This window comes from Canis lupus, chromosome 11 (genome assembly GCF_048164855.1).
Source record: "Canis lupus baileyi chromosome 11, mCanLup2.hap1, whole genome shotgun sequence".
Classification (NCBI taxonomy): Eukaryota; Metazoa; Chordata; class Mammalia; order Carnivora; family Canidae; genus Canis; species Canis lupus.
Window position 1 is genome coordinate 28633013 of NC_132848.1, and position 13976 is coordinate 28646988.

The 13976-nt window shown below is 59.3% G+C and overlaps 1 protein-coding gene across 1 annotated transcript; it reads left to right on the forward strand.

Annotated features, from left to right (window-relative positions):
- The first annotated feature begins 559 nt into the window (after positions 1–559).
- Positions 560–11635, forward strand: CBX6 (chromobox 6). Its single transcript, XM_072843921.1, has 5 exons — positions 560–729; positions 910–953; positions 1119–1184; positions 1336–1402; positions 5813–11635. The coding sequence occupies exons 1-5, from the start codon at positions 661–663 to the stop codon at positions 6812–6814; spliced, it is 1248 nt and encodes a 415-aa protein (XP_072700022.1). The 5' UTR covers positions 560–660; the 3' UTR covers positions 6815–11635.
- Positions 11636–13976: the final 2341 nt, after the last annotated feature.

A 13976-nucleotide genomic window follows, 5' to 3' on the forward strand; every position in this document is an offset into this window, starting at 1 on the left:
GTTTTAATTCATCTGAACTGGTTACAAAACCACACTCCCACGAATACATAAATAATGGATTGGGGAGGAGGAGGGCAATGTTTTAAAGAAATTCCCGCAGGGCCTGGCAAGGCAACAGCAAATGCATTTCTGCTGTATCATATTTAACTGTTTGCAAACTTCTGCTGGGAGGATGCGCAGCAGCTGCAGCGACTCCATGGTCCTTCCCCTGCTGGGGCCTAGCGAGTCTTGCAAGGGGGAGGTGTGAACAGGAGGGAGAAGGTGTCAGCTATGGCGGGCCGGGAAGATGGAGAAGGGAGCAAAAAAGTGCCTGTTAGACTGCACTGCGCCAGACCAGGCTTCGCACGAGCCTAGCACCCACCGGGTTCCGGGCCGGCACTCCCGCCGCGCGTCGAGGCCCCTTTAAGAGCCAGCGCGCGCCCCCGCCCCGCGAGCGCTCACTTTCCCTAGCAACCGCCCCGGGGGAGGGGGAGGTCCTGGCAACGCCGCGCCTGCCCCGAGGGGTCACGTGACGGCCCGCAGCTGGAACGCGAGCGCGCGCCCCGCCGCGCGCCCGCCCGCCCGCCCGCCGGGGCCTGTGCGCTGCGGCGCGTGCGCGAGCGGTGCAGCACCGGCCGCGGGAGCAGGGAGTATTATGGGCTGTGGGTGCCGCTGAGCAAGATGGAGCTGTCTGCAGTGGGCGAGCGGGTCTTCGCGGCCGAATCCATCATCAAGCGGCGGATCCGAAAGGTGAGCCCCCTCCCGAGGCGGGACGCCTGGCCCCGCAGCCGGTGTCCGGGTCCGCGGCCCATTGGGGCGAAGCGGTCCCGCCGACCCGGGCTCTCTCGCCCACCCCCGCGCCGCCGCCTCCTCGCGTCCCCGCATCCTCCCCACCCCCACTCCCCCCTTTTTTTCTTCTCTGTTTTTCAGGGACGCATCGAGTACCTGGTGAAATGGAAGGGGTGGGCCATCAAGTAAGCGCCGGTGGGGGCCGGGGGCGAGGGGGGAGGGGAGGCAGCGGACAGCGGGGCCTTTTTTCCCCTTGGGGGTGGGGGTGTAGGGGGTGCACGTTTGCTGCTTCGCATGTGCCTCTGCCTGTTGGGTTTTCATTTTTATTTCGTGCATGTGTGACTCGGCAGGTACAGCACTTGGGAGCCTGAGGAGAACATCCTGGACTCGCGGCTCATTGCAGCCTTCGAGCAGAAGTGAGTTTGGGGAGCTGGCAGGGACGGCGGGGCCAAGGCTCGGCTGGGGCGCCGCGCGGGGAAGCGGGGGAAGCGGGAGCGCCGGGGCGGGCAGCGCGGAGTGGGGCCCGGGAAGGGGCTCTTTTTAACCTTTGGCGTTTCTCGGCCGCAGGGAGAGGGAGCGTGAGCTGTATGGGCCCAAGAAGAGGGGACCCAAACCCAAAACTTTCCTCCTGAAGGTAACCTGGCCCAGCCCCAGCAGCCCCCTCGCGGGCCCCTAGCCCTGGCGCAGCACGGGGCCTGCAAGGGAGGGACAGATCCGCGGCTGCCCAGGCAGGCGGACCTTTCCAGAGGGGCCCCAGCTGGGCAGGGGGTGGTTGTGAGGCCCCCGACGAGCCCCTGGCAGCCGGCCCTGGCCCGCGTCCGCTTCAGCAAGAGGGGCCTGGGAGTGGGGAGTGAGCGGGGAGGATAATCCTCGCTGACAAAACCGGGGTTTGGGGGTTTGGGCAGGCCAGCCGGGCTCCAGCATGGGGATGGTTGAGGCAGGTGGGGGCTGTCCACCTGAGGGGGTGGCAGGGAGGTTACTTCTGCACATGCCGGGAGGCCAGCCCTCCCCTCTCCCCCAGCCTTGAGATGGGAGGGCTCTGCCTGGAATTAGAACCCATGGGGAGAGTAAATGTGGTTTCCCTGAAGGCTGGGAACAGGGAGCATTTGGGGGCCACCTGCCTCCCCGCCCCCCTGCTTCCTTCTCTCTTAGGATTTGCTCTGCATGCCTCCCCTCCTGTGGAGGGGAATCCAACTTGAATTTGACCTTAGATCACTTCACTTTGAGCTTATCACCTGGGCTGGGCCGCTGGCTTCTCCCCACCCCTGGCTGTTTCTGGAGACGAGGATGGGGTGGGAGGGAGTGAAAGCGGAGCTCATCGGCCTTGGCAAGGGAGGGAGACCTAGCTCCGGAGGAAGCCATCTTAGAGGTTTGGGGGGGATTATCTAATTTTCCTCAGTGAGGAAGAACAGAGTCGGAGAGCGAAGGTGAGATGGCCCTAGGAGAGAGGCAAGGCTGCAGGCGCGCCTCCGTGGGACACCCCAGTCGCCCCAATAATCTAATGGCTCCGGGCCCCTTCCCACCCTGACAGCCTGTGTGGCGATTGGCAGGGGAATGAAGGGCAGGGAAAGCTCCGCAGGAAAGCGACTGTGCAGAATGCGCAACCTCAGCATCTCCAGTTTGTGCAAAAGGCTCAAAGCCCCAGGAGGGTGGGGGTGGGCCTCTCCAGCCCCACCCCCACCCCCACCCCGAAAGGACTGTGCATGTGTAAGGGTTCGGACTTAAAGCGGAGCCGTGGAAGAACTGTCGGTGTCCAGAATTACCTATTTCCGTGACTCCTATTGCCAGCCCACACTCGTTAGGGGGACCCGCGGAGGAGCTCCCTCAACCCTTCATGCCTGAGAGGAGGGATGGGGCGGAGCAGCTGGAGGGCGGGTGGCTGTGTGACAGCCTCTCAGCGCAGCTGGAGCACCCTCTAGCGGTGAAGTGAGTAATGACCGTGAGCTTGGATTTCACGAAATGCCATTTTCCTCCTTGATAGCTCTAGCTTCTGAGCTGGCGGCTCTGGGCCTAACACGGTGCCGAGCCCTCACATTGATTATCTCCTTTAATCCTCTCAACCCTATGAAGGCGTAGGATTCCCATTATGCAGATGAGAAAAATCGAGGCCCAGAGAGGGGAGGTGACTTCTGTGAGCTCCTACCCCCACCCCCACCCCCCCACCCCCCAGCTTCCCGGCTTCATTCTGGCTCCTGGTCTTCACCCTGTCCGTCAGAGAGTCCACATCAGGTTGAAGGGACAAGGTGAACACACCCCAGAAACTGAAGGCTGCAGAGATGGGGTGGCGGGGGGAGGTGGAGAGGCAGATGAGAGGACCCGGACCCGGACCTGGACCTTACGAGAGTGATGTGGATATTTGTAAGGGGTGATGGAGACCAGCTTGGTCTGAGCCCAGAAGTCTGTGAGTCACCGAGGGGCAGTGTGTATAGTAAACAAATTCTACTGAACACTTACTTTCTGCCTGCAAGGAAACAGGAGCCCAGGAGGTAGGTTCTGATTTATCCCCACTTTACACATAGAAAAACTGAGGCCAGGGAGGTGGTGGACTTGCCCCAGGTCACAGAGAGTCCGTGGTAGGGTCCAGCTCGTTCATCTGTGCTGTCATCTGTTGTACATGCCAGCCCCTCAGAGCCGTGCCTCTCCCCCCGTTTACCCACAGCAGTAAACACTGGCTGTGGTTCACATTTTTAATTCACGGGCAGACCCAGGTCCCACCTTCACAGAATTCTCAGCCTGGGGAGGGGAGAGGAGCAGGAAGGTTAAACTAGTCTCTTTAAAAAAAAAAAAAAAAACTTAAAAGCTATAAAGTAAGAAATGTTTCTCTTACAAAGTTTGGAAATCATACATTAGTAGAAGATTGTTGCTCATAAACCCCCTGTCCGTCCCACCCCCCCACCCCCCATGGATAAATCTAGTATTTGTTGAGTACTTGCTGTGTGCCAGACCTGGTGCTGAACAGGTGTTAGCATGTTATCTGACGGTATGTGATGGGCCCCCCAGCCGGAGTTTCATCCCAGGTCTGAGGTTTACCCCCTTTCACCACACCCTGGGGACCATCACCATGGGACTGGGGCAGAGGCCTGGGAGCTCAGGAAGCTCGCTGAGGGCATCAGCGCTGACCCCCTGGGGGATAAGAGGGGAAGGTTCCCCCAAACTCCCTTGGAGATGAACCTGCAAAAGGCCCTGTTTGCCAAGCCGAGGAAAGGCTAATTCTCCCGCCTGGGTGTGAGAAGGGATGCAAGGGAACCAGACCTTGGCTCCGCTGGCTGGCGTGCTGCAGGAGGAGCTGGCCGCCCTGGCATGGGGCAGGCTGGGCCTTGTGTGCTGCCACCTAGTGCTCAAAGGGTTGTTGGCCAAGCAGCTCCCCAATCTTTCCCATGTAGAGTTAAAAGTGTGCTGCTACCACATTCCAAAGACCCCTTGTTAATTCAGCAAATAAGTCTGCAAACACTGCTTCTGGGGGTTGTGGTCAAATACGATCTAGTTTTGCCTGAGGGGCACCCGGGCCACCACACACGGACTGTTAAGTGCCTAGTGCTGTGGGGTGGGATATGGAGAGGCCCCAGACTGCAGATCCCGCTCCCGGGGAGCTCACAGACTGTCCGTGGGTATGTGTCCTCTTGACCTCTGTCTCCCATGTGGATTAAGCCAGACACCGCCTAGTGAGTCTCCCCCACCAGGAGCCAGGCTGTCTGTAGATGACGGATCAGTCACTGCCTCTACCCTCTGTCCAGTCATTGCTTTTAATCCCTTGACCACCTCTGGGCTCTCCATCCCCACTGTTTGTCTTTGTGGCACCCCTGTGGCAGGCCACCAGAGCCTCAAGCGTGGTTGGCTCAGAAAGGACCAGGGCTCCCTCCTCAGGCTTCATCCTCTGATGAAGGATGCCCCCCCTAAGCTGTGCTCTTCTAGGCCCCATTCGTCCTTTATTATGTTGAAGCTCCCAGCATCCTCCCCGCCCATCCCTTGTCTCCATGGAGGGCAGCCCCTGTGTGTGTTCATAGTTGTAGCACCAAGCAACCTGTGACTCTACTACTTTGTTAGTGAAGGAAGGACTGGCAATGGTGGACGGTTTATGTGGCCTTGAGAGTTCCTTGCCCTGAACTTGGCAAGGTCTCTCAGGGCCCTGCCACACCCCCCACCTTCCACGAGGTGGTAGGTGAGCTTCTACAGAGTGCAGGTGCTTTACAGATTTCACAGCTGGGGGGGTGCAGCAGCAATTCCCCTGGCTGCCCACAGGCCTGCTCAGCCATCCCACCCCACCCTGCAGGCTATCTTGGCTCCCATATGAGGTTGGTCCCATCCCTTGGCCTATCCCTGCCAGACCCTTGTCTCACTGGGGTGAATTCCAACCTAGGCTTTAGGTGCCAGCTTCGGAATCTGTAGGCACTGATTTGCTCAGACCCAGGCCTTGCGCCACATCCGGGGGAGACATGAATCAGACCCAAGAGGGGAAGTGGAAGGGGCTGGGAGCGTACAGGAGGGGCCAAGAGGGCCAAGTGTCTGTCCCAGAGGTGATGACCAGCCAGGAAGGGAGTCCAAGCTGGAGGTGCAGCCTGTTCAAAAGCAGAGAGCACAGAGCCCTTGGGATCCTGCAAGTAGGTCAGTAGCCCTGGGGGGTGGGGTGGAGCAGGGAGGGGCCTCCGTCTTCCTCTGTCACCAAGAATTGGTCCGAGGAGGAGTGCCAGGCTAGGCCAGGATCCTCCACGGAACAGAGTTAGGTAGGGGCTTCTAGCAAAGGGCTGTTCTTCCCACGCAGTGACCTGATGGCTATACTCTTTGATGTCAGCGAGGACAGCTACCAACCCATCTGTCCCCGGGGCCCACAGCCAAGCTAGCAAAAGCCATGGATCTTAGAGCCTTGCTTGGTCGAGGGTACCCCTGCCCGCAGGCCTGTGCACTTTGCTCCAGCTGTCTGACCCCGTTGCCTTGGGAGCTCCGCAGATGCTCCGAGATGCTCTCGGGCTGGTGTAAGGGCACAATGCTTGTGGGTGGCTGGCGCCCACAAGCCGAGGCTCTGCTCACCCTGCGCTCTGCCCCACAGGCGCGGGCCCAGGCCGAGGCCCTCCGCATCAGCGATGTGCACTTCCCGGTCAAGCCCAGCCCCAGCGCCTCCTCGCCCAAGCTGCACTCCAGTGCAGCCGTGCACCGGCTCAAGAAGGACATCCGCCGCTGCCACCGCATGTCCCGCCGCCCCCTGCCCCGCCCAGACCCCCAGGGTGGCAGCCCTGGCCTGCGCCCCCCCATCTCGCCTTTCTCCGAGACGGTGCGCATCATCAATCGCAAGGTCAAGCCTCGGGAGCCCAAGCGAAACCGCATCATCCTCAACCTGAAGGTGATCGACAAGGGCACAGGCGGGGGCGGCCCCGGGCAGGGGGCCGGAGCCCTCGCTCGCCCCAAAGTCCCCTCCAGGAACCGCGTCATTGGCAAGAGCAAGAAGTTCAGCGAGAGCATCCTGCGCACCCAGATCCGCCACATGAAGTTTGGCACCTTCTCGCTGTACAATAAGCCCCCGCCCGGCCCTCTGCCTCCGCCACCGGCGGGCAAGGCTGACACGGCGGCCTCCCCGGGCCCCGGGCTGCTCCTGGCTGCCCCTGCTGCCCCCTACGATGCCCGCAGCTCCAGCTCGTCCGGCTGTCCCTCACCAGCACCGCAGTCCTCCTCCGACCCTGATGACGTGCCCCCCAAGTTGCTCCCTGAGACCATGAGCCCGTCTGCTCCCGACTGGCGCGAGCCCGAAGTGCTTGACCTGTCCATCCCTCCTGAGGCCGCGGCCACCAACAAGCGGGCGCCTCCCGACGTCCCTGCTGCCGTGGGCCAGGCACTTACCGCGGCCCCTGAGCCTGCCAGCGCCTCCTCCGAGCCTGAAGCTGGGGACTGGCGCCCCGAGATGTCACCCTGCTCCAATGTGGTTGTCACCGATGTCACCAGCAACCTTCTGACAGTCACTATCAAGGAATTCTGCAACCCCGAGGATTTCGAGAAGGTGGCTACTGGGGTAGCAGGTGCCACTGTGGGTGGTGGCAGCGGTGGGGTGAGCAAGTGAGGGGGCTCCACTGAGGAGGGGGGCTTGGGGGGGCCCTCCTGCCCAAAGTCCTACTCTTGCTCCCACCCCCGCCCTTGCCCTCAGACACCTCTGCCTGTGCTTTGCTTGTTTCAAATGGCTTGGTGTTGACCCCCTGGGATGGGGCCGGGCAGTTGGAGCCCTGAGGCCTCGTGGGAGCAGCAGTCCCAGAACAGGTTAGGGCTGGAGTGGGGCGAGGGCACTTGGAAGTCCTCCCTCTTGCCTCTTGGCATCCTCCTTGCCTGAGCATGGTGGGGCCTGCTGGGTGGCTCCTAGGGAGCCCCCAAGCCTGGGGTTCAGCTGCCTCATCCGCATCCCACTCTCTCTCTCCCTGGCTTGCTTCCAGCTCTCGCACACAGCATCTGATTTCTCGGTGCTAACCTGGCAGCTGCGGGGCCCCTTAGGAGACCCCCTCCCACCGTGGGCACTGTCCCTTTCCCTCCCCTGGATGCCTGGGCAGGAGGGCCAGGGATGGCAAAGCCCAGTCAGAGGTTGAGGTGAGGCCGTCCTCGGCCCCTCCCTCAACGCCAGTGAGGGTGGCAGGAGCGGGGCCAGAGGCCTGGGTCTTCCTGCCCACTTCTGGACAGACCCAGCTAAGGTGGTCCCCTTAGCTCCACTCCAACCCGGCTCCTTCCTCATCCCTGTCTCAAAGGTTGGAGGGGCTGGCAGGGTGCCCCCCCTGCCACAGCCTCCCAGCATCTAAAGGGCCCTTCAGTTCTTGACCAAAGGTGCTACAAGAACCTGCCGTGGAAACTTCCAGCTGGCGTGCCTACCTGCCGCCCCACGGCATGTTTGTGCATGTACCTGGATGTGCACAGGGCCCGCCAGGGCTTTCCAGGTGGCTTCCTTGAAGGTTCCTCAGAATGAGGTGGTCAAAGGCCCGGCCGTGCTGGGGTGCGTGCCCCCACACCCTTCTCTCTGGGGCGGTCCGCCCCACCAGCCAGGCCTCTGCTGCAGACACAGCATGGTGGAGACCCAGGTGGAGAGGGGAGTCCCAGCCCTGGCCTTCTCCTTCCTCCTCGGTGTCTGGGGGAAGGAGGAAGCCTGGAAACCATTCCCAGGCAGGGGGCTCCTGCCTCTCCAGCCCCCCTCTCTCTTGCTTCTGACCCCTGAGGCTTTTCTCACAGCACAGCCTGCTCGAAGCAGTGGGAGGCCCTGGAGCCCAGGGCAGCTTTCCTTCTCTCTGTTGCCAGGGAGCTGAGGTGTCCATGCCAGCAGAGACCAAGGCCCCAGTCTTAGGCCAGGTACTGGGAGGGCGGGGAGGCCAAAGGGGGTGACCAAAGAGGGGGCCTGTGTTCTTCAGGAGAGGGAAGGTATGCGGGACCCGGCTCTGGTGCACTGTGGGAACCCCTCTGCCCCCGCTAGGCCCGGGTCTCAGTTGGCATTGGTGGCATGTCCCTGAGCATGGCTCAGGGAGCTTCTTGGCATGTGCTGCAAGAGGTCACAACTCAGAAGCATGATGGCAAAAGGTAGGAGGAGGCAGAAAGGGAATCCCGTTAGGTAAACAAATGCCTTTGTCCGAAGTATAGGAGGATTTGTTCTTCCAAATCTCCCTGCCGGGGGCTGAGGCATGGCCCCTGCTCCTCCCCAGCCCAGGGTGTAGAACAAGGGCCCTCACAGGGTTTGGGGGGCTGGTACTCCTAGACCCCTCCCTACCCTGCCCTTTGTGTTGGCTCTGTGGCCGTCCAAGTGCCAATTGGCTTCCCCCCAAATAAGGGCTGGTATTTCTCCTCTGTCCTTAGAGGGGATTTCCCCCCTGACCCCTCACCCCAGGTGAGTGACCACCTGGGTGCCAGTTACAGGTGTTTCCAGAGACCATAGAAATGTGTTTTCCTGAGAGTCCGTGTCATTCGTGACTTTTTTTGTAAAGAAGTTGTGTTTTCAGAGGTGATTTTATGACAGGAAAGTGAAAGAATTAGTTTTGCAAAAAAACAAAAAACAAAAAAAGAGGAAAAAGAAAAAAGAAATAGAAAAAATATTGTGGGATTCCTATGGGGTCGGGGTGGGAGTGGGGGGGAGAGAAAGAGATATTTAAAGAAAAACTAGTACCGCAATGATTGCACAGGTGAGGTGGCGGTGTTAGGAACGGGGATGGAGGCCTAGGCCTGGCTGCCAGGGCCCTAGCATCTGGCCGAATGCTCGATCTCCTTGGCCCCAGGCAGGGGACGGCCTCCCTCCTGTCCTGGGCCCAGACCCCACACCTACCCTCCTTCAAAGGGAAGGATGACCACTGGCCCTGAGGGAGCTAGGCAAAGCTGCAGCGGCCAGGCAAATGGAGCAGAGATTTAGGGGGAGGTTGTGTGTTGGGGGGGGGGGGTCAGCGGGAGTCCCACTGTTGCATCATTGGTGACTTTGTCCAGGAAGGCTGGTGAGCAGATACAGTTGGGTTTTCTTGCTCTCTTCAATTCATTTGCCAGCTTGTCGGGTCGTCTGGTCCCTCCCTCCTCATCACCCCAAAGACCATGACACCCCTGAGCTTCCCTGGCCAGGTGGGGATACAGGCTTCAGGAAGACAGGAGCTGTAGACTCTGGGAGAATCTTAGGTGGTGGCCCTAGGGGATCGGGGGTAACCACGGGGAGAGGGGGATCCCTTCTCTTTCCACAGGTGGGTTGCTGTGCCTGATGCTCAGCCATGTGGCCCCCACCCCATCTCAGCACACACATAGGCACGCATGCACACTGCTTCGAGGTGGGCACCTCCTCTGGGAGGCCTAGGTGGGCACAGGGGCAAGAGCAAGTGGAGCCCTCCTTACCTCTCTCCCAGAGTGGCTCTGAGCGGGGACCCATAACTCTCCCCCCACACTCTTGCACGAATCAGCCTCCTATGGGCCCTTCCTCTCCCCTTGCTGCTTTTCCGTTTGCCTAATTACCAAGCAGAAGTTGCATTCTGGTTTGCTTTATTTTTATATGTGAAATACCCCCAAAGCCCGAGCTCCTCCCATATTCAGTATCGGTTGGGGCATCGATCGTCTCCCCATAATGCCACCCCCTCCCCACCCACGTGTCATAGGAAACAGGTGAGGTCTGGTGTCTCTGGTTTGAGATGGGAAGTTGGGGCACCTCCCGGTCTCATCCCCCTCTCTGACCCTCAGTGTGCCCTTCTGTGAAATGGGTGTATTGGGTGCAGGGCCTCTTCATAAAGCATTGCTGGTGTCCAGACAGCTGCTGAGGATTCAGTGCTGGTGGAGGGTGCTGGCACTGGGGCCTCCAGCCTCCCTCCCACAGCCCCCTTTCATTCTTGCCTGCACAGGGGTCTGGGGCAGAACAAGCTCCATCCTTCCCCTGCTCTGGAAAGAAGTGATGATCGAGGCCCACCCTCAGTGTGACATGGGCAGAGTGAGAGGGATCACCCTATATAAAAGACCAGGGAACTGGGGCTCAGAGGCAAAGCTGCTTCTCTGGGGTGAAGGGCCCAGTTGCTCTGGCGTTTGGGGGAAAGCCCCTTCAAAGGTGGGGGCCAGGGTGCTGAAGCCACCACAGAGCTGACAGGCTCTCTGCCCCCCCCCCCCCCACAGCCTGTGCCTGGCAGTCGTGGGTAAGGGGTCAGCCCAGAGGAGGAGACTATTAGGTCTGAGGGGCTGGGCCGTCACCAATCCTTTTAGCCTCCATGGGACCCGAGTGGACACACCACCGTTCCCAGCTTTGGGGGTTTTTATTGGCTGTTTGGGTTGGGTTTGTGGTTTTTTTGTTTTTGTTTTGTTTTTGCACTTGGCCCACGCCGGACAGTGGAGCCCCACGTGGTCAGTTCCACTTTCGGGCTCCCATGCACTAGCCCAAGGCAGCCTCTTGGAGGCTGGTATGGTTTAAGGAATCACTTTTAAAAAGAAAAGGAAAGTGTTTAAAGGTTTAAGTTTTTTTCAATCTGCATCTCCTCTCAGATTCAGAAAGTTTAGGGGCTGAAACTCCAGGAGAGGGTTTCCCTAGCCTGACTCCGTCTTGTGACAGTCAACAAGGTGCTGGGATAGGGGGCCGGGCCGAGTGGGGACGGAGGACCCCACCTCCCAGGCCCGCAGGGTCCCCCCGCTGCACCTTGAAGGAGTCAGTACCCCACTCCAGCAGTGAGTGAGTGCCTACTGTATGCGGAGCTTCAGCTAGGCAAAGTGGGGCTGATGGTCTAAGGGGGGGGCCCCTCGCAAGAGGCCAAGGTAGAAGGAACGAAGGGTTCTGGGGCCTACCCCTGTTGTTGAGTGGAGTGCAGATGGACACTTTTTGTTCGTTTTAATTTAAAAAACACAAAGGCCTAAAGAAATGTATCTTATAATTTTTTTTAATTTTTGAAAAGCTCATTTAATGAATTGTGCACGAATGAATTCTATATATATAAAATATACATATATAGCTCTATATTTGGGGAGGGGCACTGTCTCTTTTTTTCTCTTTCTCATTTTAAAAATGAAGTGTTGTTGCCTTTGTCTGTGGTTCAACCATCCAGCTCCCAGCTGGCTAAACTTTGCCTCCAGTGGTTTAAAGAGAGGGAACTAGTTGGGTTGGCAGGAGACCAGGAATGGAGATGCAGCCCGGCGTGGGGGTGGGTCCCCTCTGCCCCCCCCCCCCCCCCCCCCCCCCGTCCACCTGCCCCCTCCCAGAGGTCGAGGGTGGAGAAGACGGCTCGTGTTGGGTGTGGGTCTTGGTTCTGTTGTTCTGGATTCGGTTGTTTCTGGGCCGGGGGAGGGAGGGTTTGTGCCGAATACTCTCGTCTTGTACGTTTAGTTCTGCTGCTCTTCAATGTTGTATCAATGCCAGGAAGGGGGAGTGAAAAGCCTCTTTTGCCCCCCCAAATAAATTGTCACATTCCGAAGCTAAGGCCTAGCCCCTGGGGTAGGGATGTGTCTGTCTCGTTTCTTCCCCGCCGTCCCCATGGTCCAAAGGAGCATCAGGCCAGGCCCCTCCCGCTGCAGGAGGGTGGGGGGGGGGGTGGCCTGTCCCTCCAGCTGTGACTCATTGCCAGCCCATTGTGAGGACCCCTGCACAGCTGAGACCCAGGTCCTTCCACTTCTCTGACCCTGAAAAAGGCCAAGTAGGTGGTGGGGGGAGGGGGGGCACCGCTCCTTTTCCCCACTTGGAGTCACAGCCCCTGCAGAGGTGGGGCCTGTGGGGCTGGATCCCTAACAAGTTTCTCGCCGCCAAGCCTGGGAGACCAGGCCGGCTCAGAGACCCGTTTTCTGGGCGCTTGGGCACCTTCTCTGATTAGAGGAGCCCTCTCCCCATGTAGGGCGACCTCATGGCTTCAAAAGCTGCAGCCCCAGGCAAGCCCACACCTTCCTCAGGGGCCGCTGCTCTGCTCTTGAGCCACACCTGTGTGCATCCTTAGCAACCGTTTGCCAGGCCTCGAGCAGGTGTCACCCCACATCCTCTCCTTCATGGCACCCCCACCCCCTCAGCCTGAAATCCCAGTGTCTCCCTGCTTGGCTGTCTCCCTACCCTGCACACCCCCAGCTCCTGACAGGTCTTTGCAAAGCTGCCTGGTTGGCCAGGCTCCGTTTTTGCCTGCACCACCCCTGCCCCTTCCCCACCAGTGCCACTGTCTCAAGCCTGTTGGGAGCCCACGGGAGTGCTGTCCCCACCCACCCTCCTCAAGTTCTCTCCAGGTGCCTCCCATGGCCCTTAGTGCCGCCTGAGCACCTGTCCCTACTGGCCCCTAAGGGGGCGGCCGCATCTCCCCACTGACAGCCTAGTGCCTGACACATGCTAGGCCGTCCCTTCAGCTTTTCTCCCTCTTATTGTCACCCCCTTACTGATGGGGTCAGTGAAGCTGAGGAGTAGCCGAGCAGCAGGCCTGGGACCCCAGTGCAACTCATCCAACTGGTCCTGGACCAGCAGGACAAATGGGAGTGTCGGCAGGGAGGAGGGAAGGTGGGCAGGGAGGAGGGAAGGTGGGCGAGGGATGTGGAGTCCCGCTGTGAAGTCAGGGCTGGCCCTCCTCCACGGCACCCACTCCATACCACCCCTACCCCTCCTCCATCTGGTCATCTTGCCAAGTTCTGTATTTTGTTCTCCAAAAATCCTTAATCCGACTTACTGAGAAAACAGCCCTGAGCTCAGTGCACCTACTACAAGCCAAATACCAATGAGTGCTTTACTGTCTCTCTTCATCCCCTCCCCCTCCCCCTCTCTCCCTCGCCTCCCCCCAGTCCCCCTCCCTGCTCCCCTCACTGGTGCCCAATGAAGCCTCACGTGAGGAGCAGTGTCACGGGGGAGGGGGCTTAGTTAAAGCAGTCGATGGATGCTGGATGCATTTGCCTGAAGCGGCATGGCTCCCAATGGTGGGGGGCTGCCCTCCAGGCCTGGCTCGTGCCCACAAGCCCTACACTCTCTGGGATTAGGAACACGGGGCTGCCCTTGTGAGGCTGCGGTGTTCAGAGATTTAGAGTCACTACTGTCCTTGGTCATAAATCCTGCCTTTACTTAGGACCAACTTCTGTGTATTTGCTGCCCATGAGTGAATATGAACAACAGCTTCTTTAAAGAGGGGGGATCCCTGGGTGGCGCAGCGGTTTGGCGCCTGCCTTTGGCCCAGGGCGTGATCCTGGAGACCCGGGATCAAATCCCACATCGGGCTCTCGGTGCATGGAGCCTGCTTCTCCCTCTGCCTGTGTCTCTGCCTCTCTCTCTCTCTCTCTGTGTGACTATCATAAATAAATAAAAATTAAAAAAAAAAATTTTAAAGAGGATTGGAGGGTTTGTTTTGGGGGCTGGGCAGGACCACACAACTCAGCTCAGAAGGCAGGACGCCCCTGTCTGAAATGCGTCAGGGTCATTGTTGGTGTCACGGGGCTCATCTACCAGGTGGTACCTCTGAACGAGCCCCCACCCTTACCTCCTCTTCCTGGGCCTCACCAGGGGTAGGGGTGGGGGTCAGCCACGGGGTGAAGCTCAGGGCTGGGACAAGGGAAGGATGGAGGTTGGGATGGGTGAGAATGACAAGTTTGTAAAATTACTCCATTTTTTAAAAGCTCTAAACGCAGTGGGGTTTTTTGTCCTTGTCAAGCTCTGCCTGAAGTGGAGAGGGGGGCTCAGCGTGGTGGCATCCTAATGGCAAGCCCCCCCCCAAGCCAGATCACAGGCCTGTGTGCCCATTCTGCACCCTTTTTGTTCGGGCTGCTGGCTTCTGACAGTTCACACTTCAAAGAGAGCTCTGGCTCAG

Coding starts and splice junctions, on each gene's coding strand:
- CBX6 (XM_072843921.1), top strand. CDS start 661: ATGGAGCTGTCTGCAGTGGGCGAGCGGGTCTTCGCGGCCGAATCCATC. Junction 1,185..1,335: donor ATTGCAGCCTTCGAGCAGAA/GTGAGTTTGGGG, acceptor TCTCGGCCGCAG/GGAGAGGGAGCGTGAGCTGT. Junction 1,403..5,812: donor CCAAAACTTTCCTCCTGAAG/GTAACCTGGCCC, acceptor TCTGCCCCACAG/GCGCGGGCCCAGGCCGAGGC.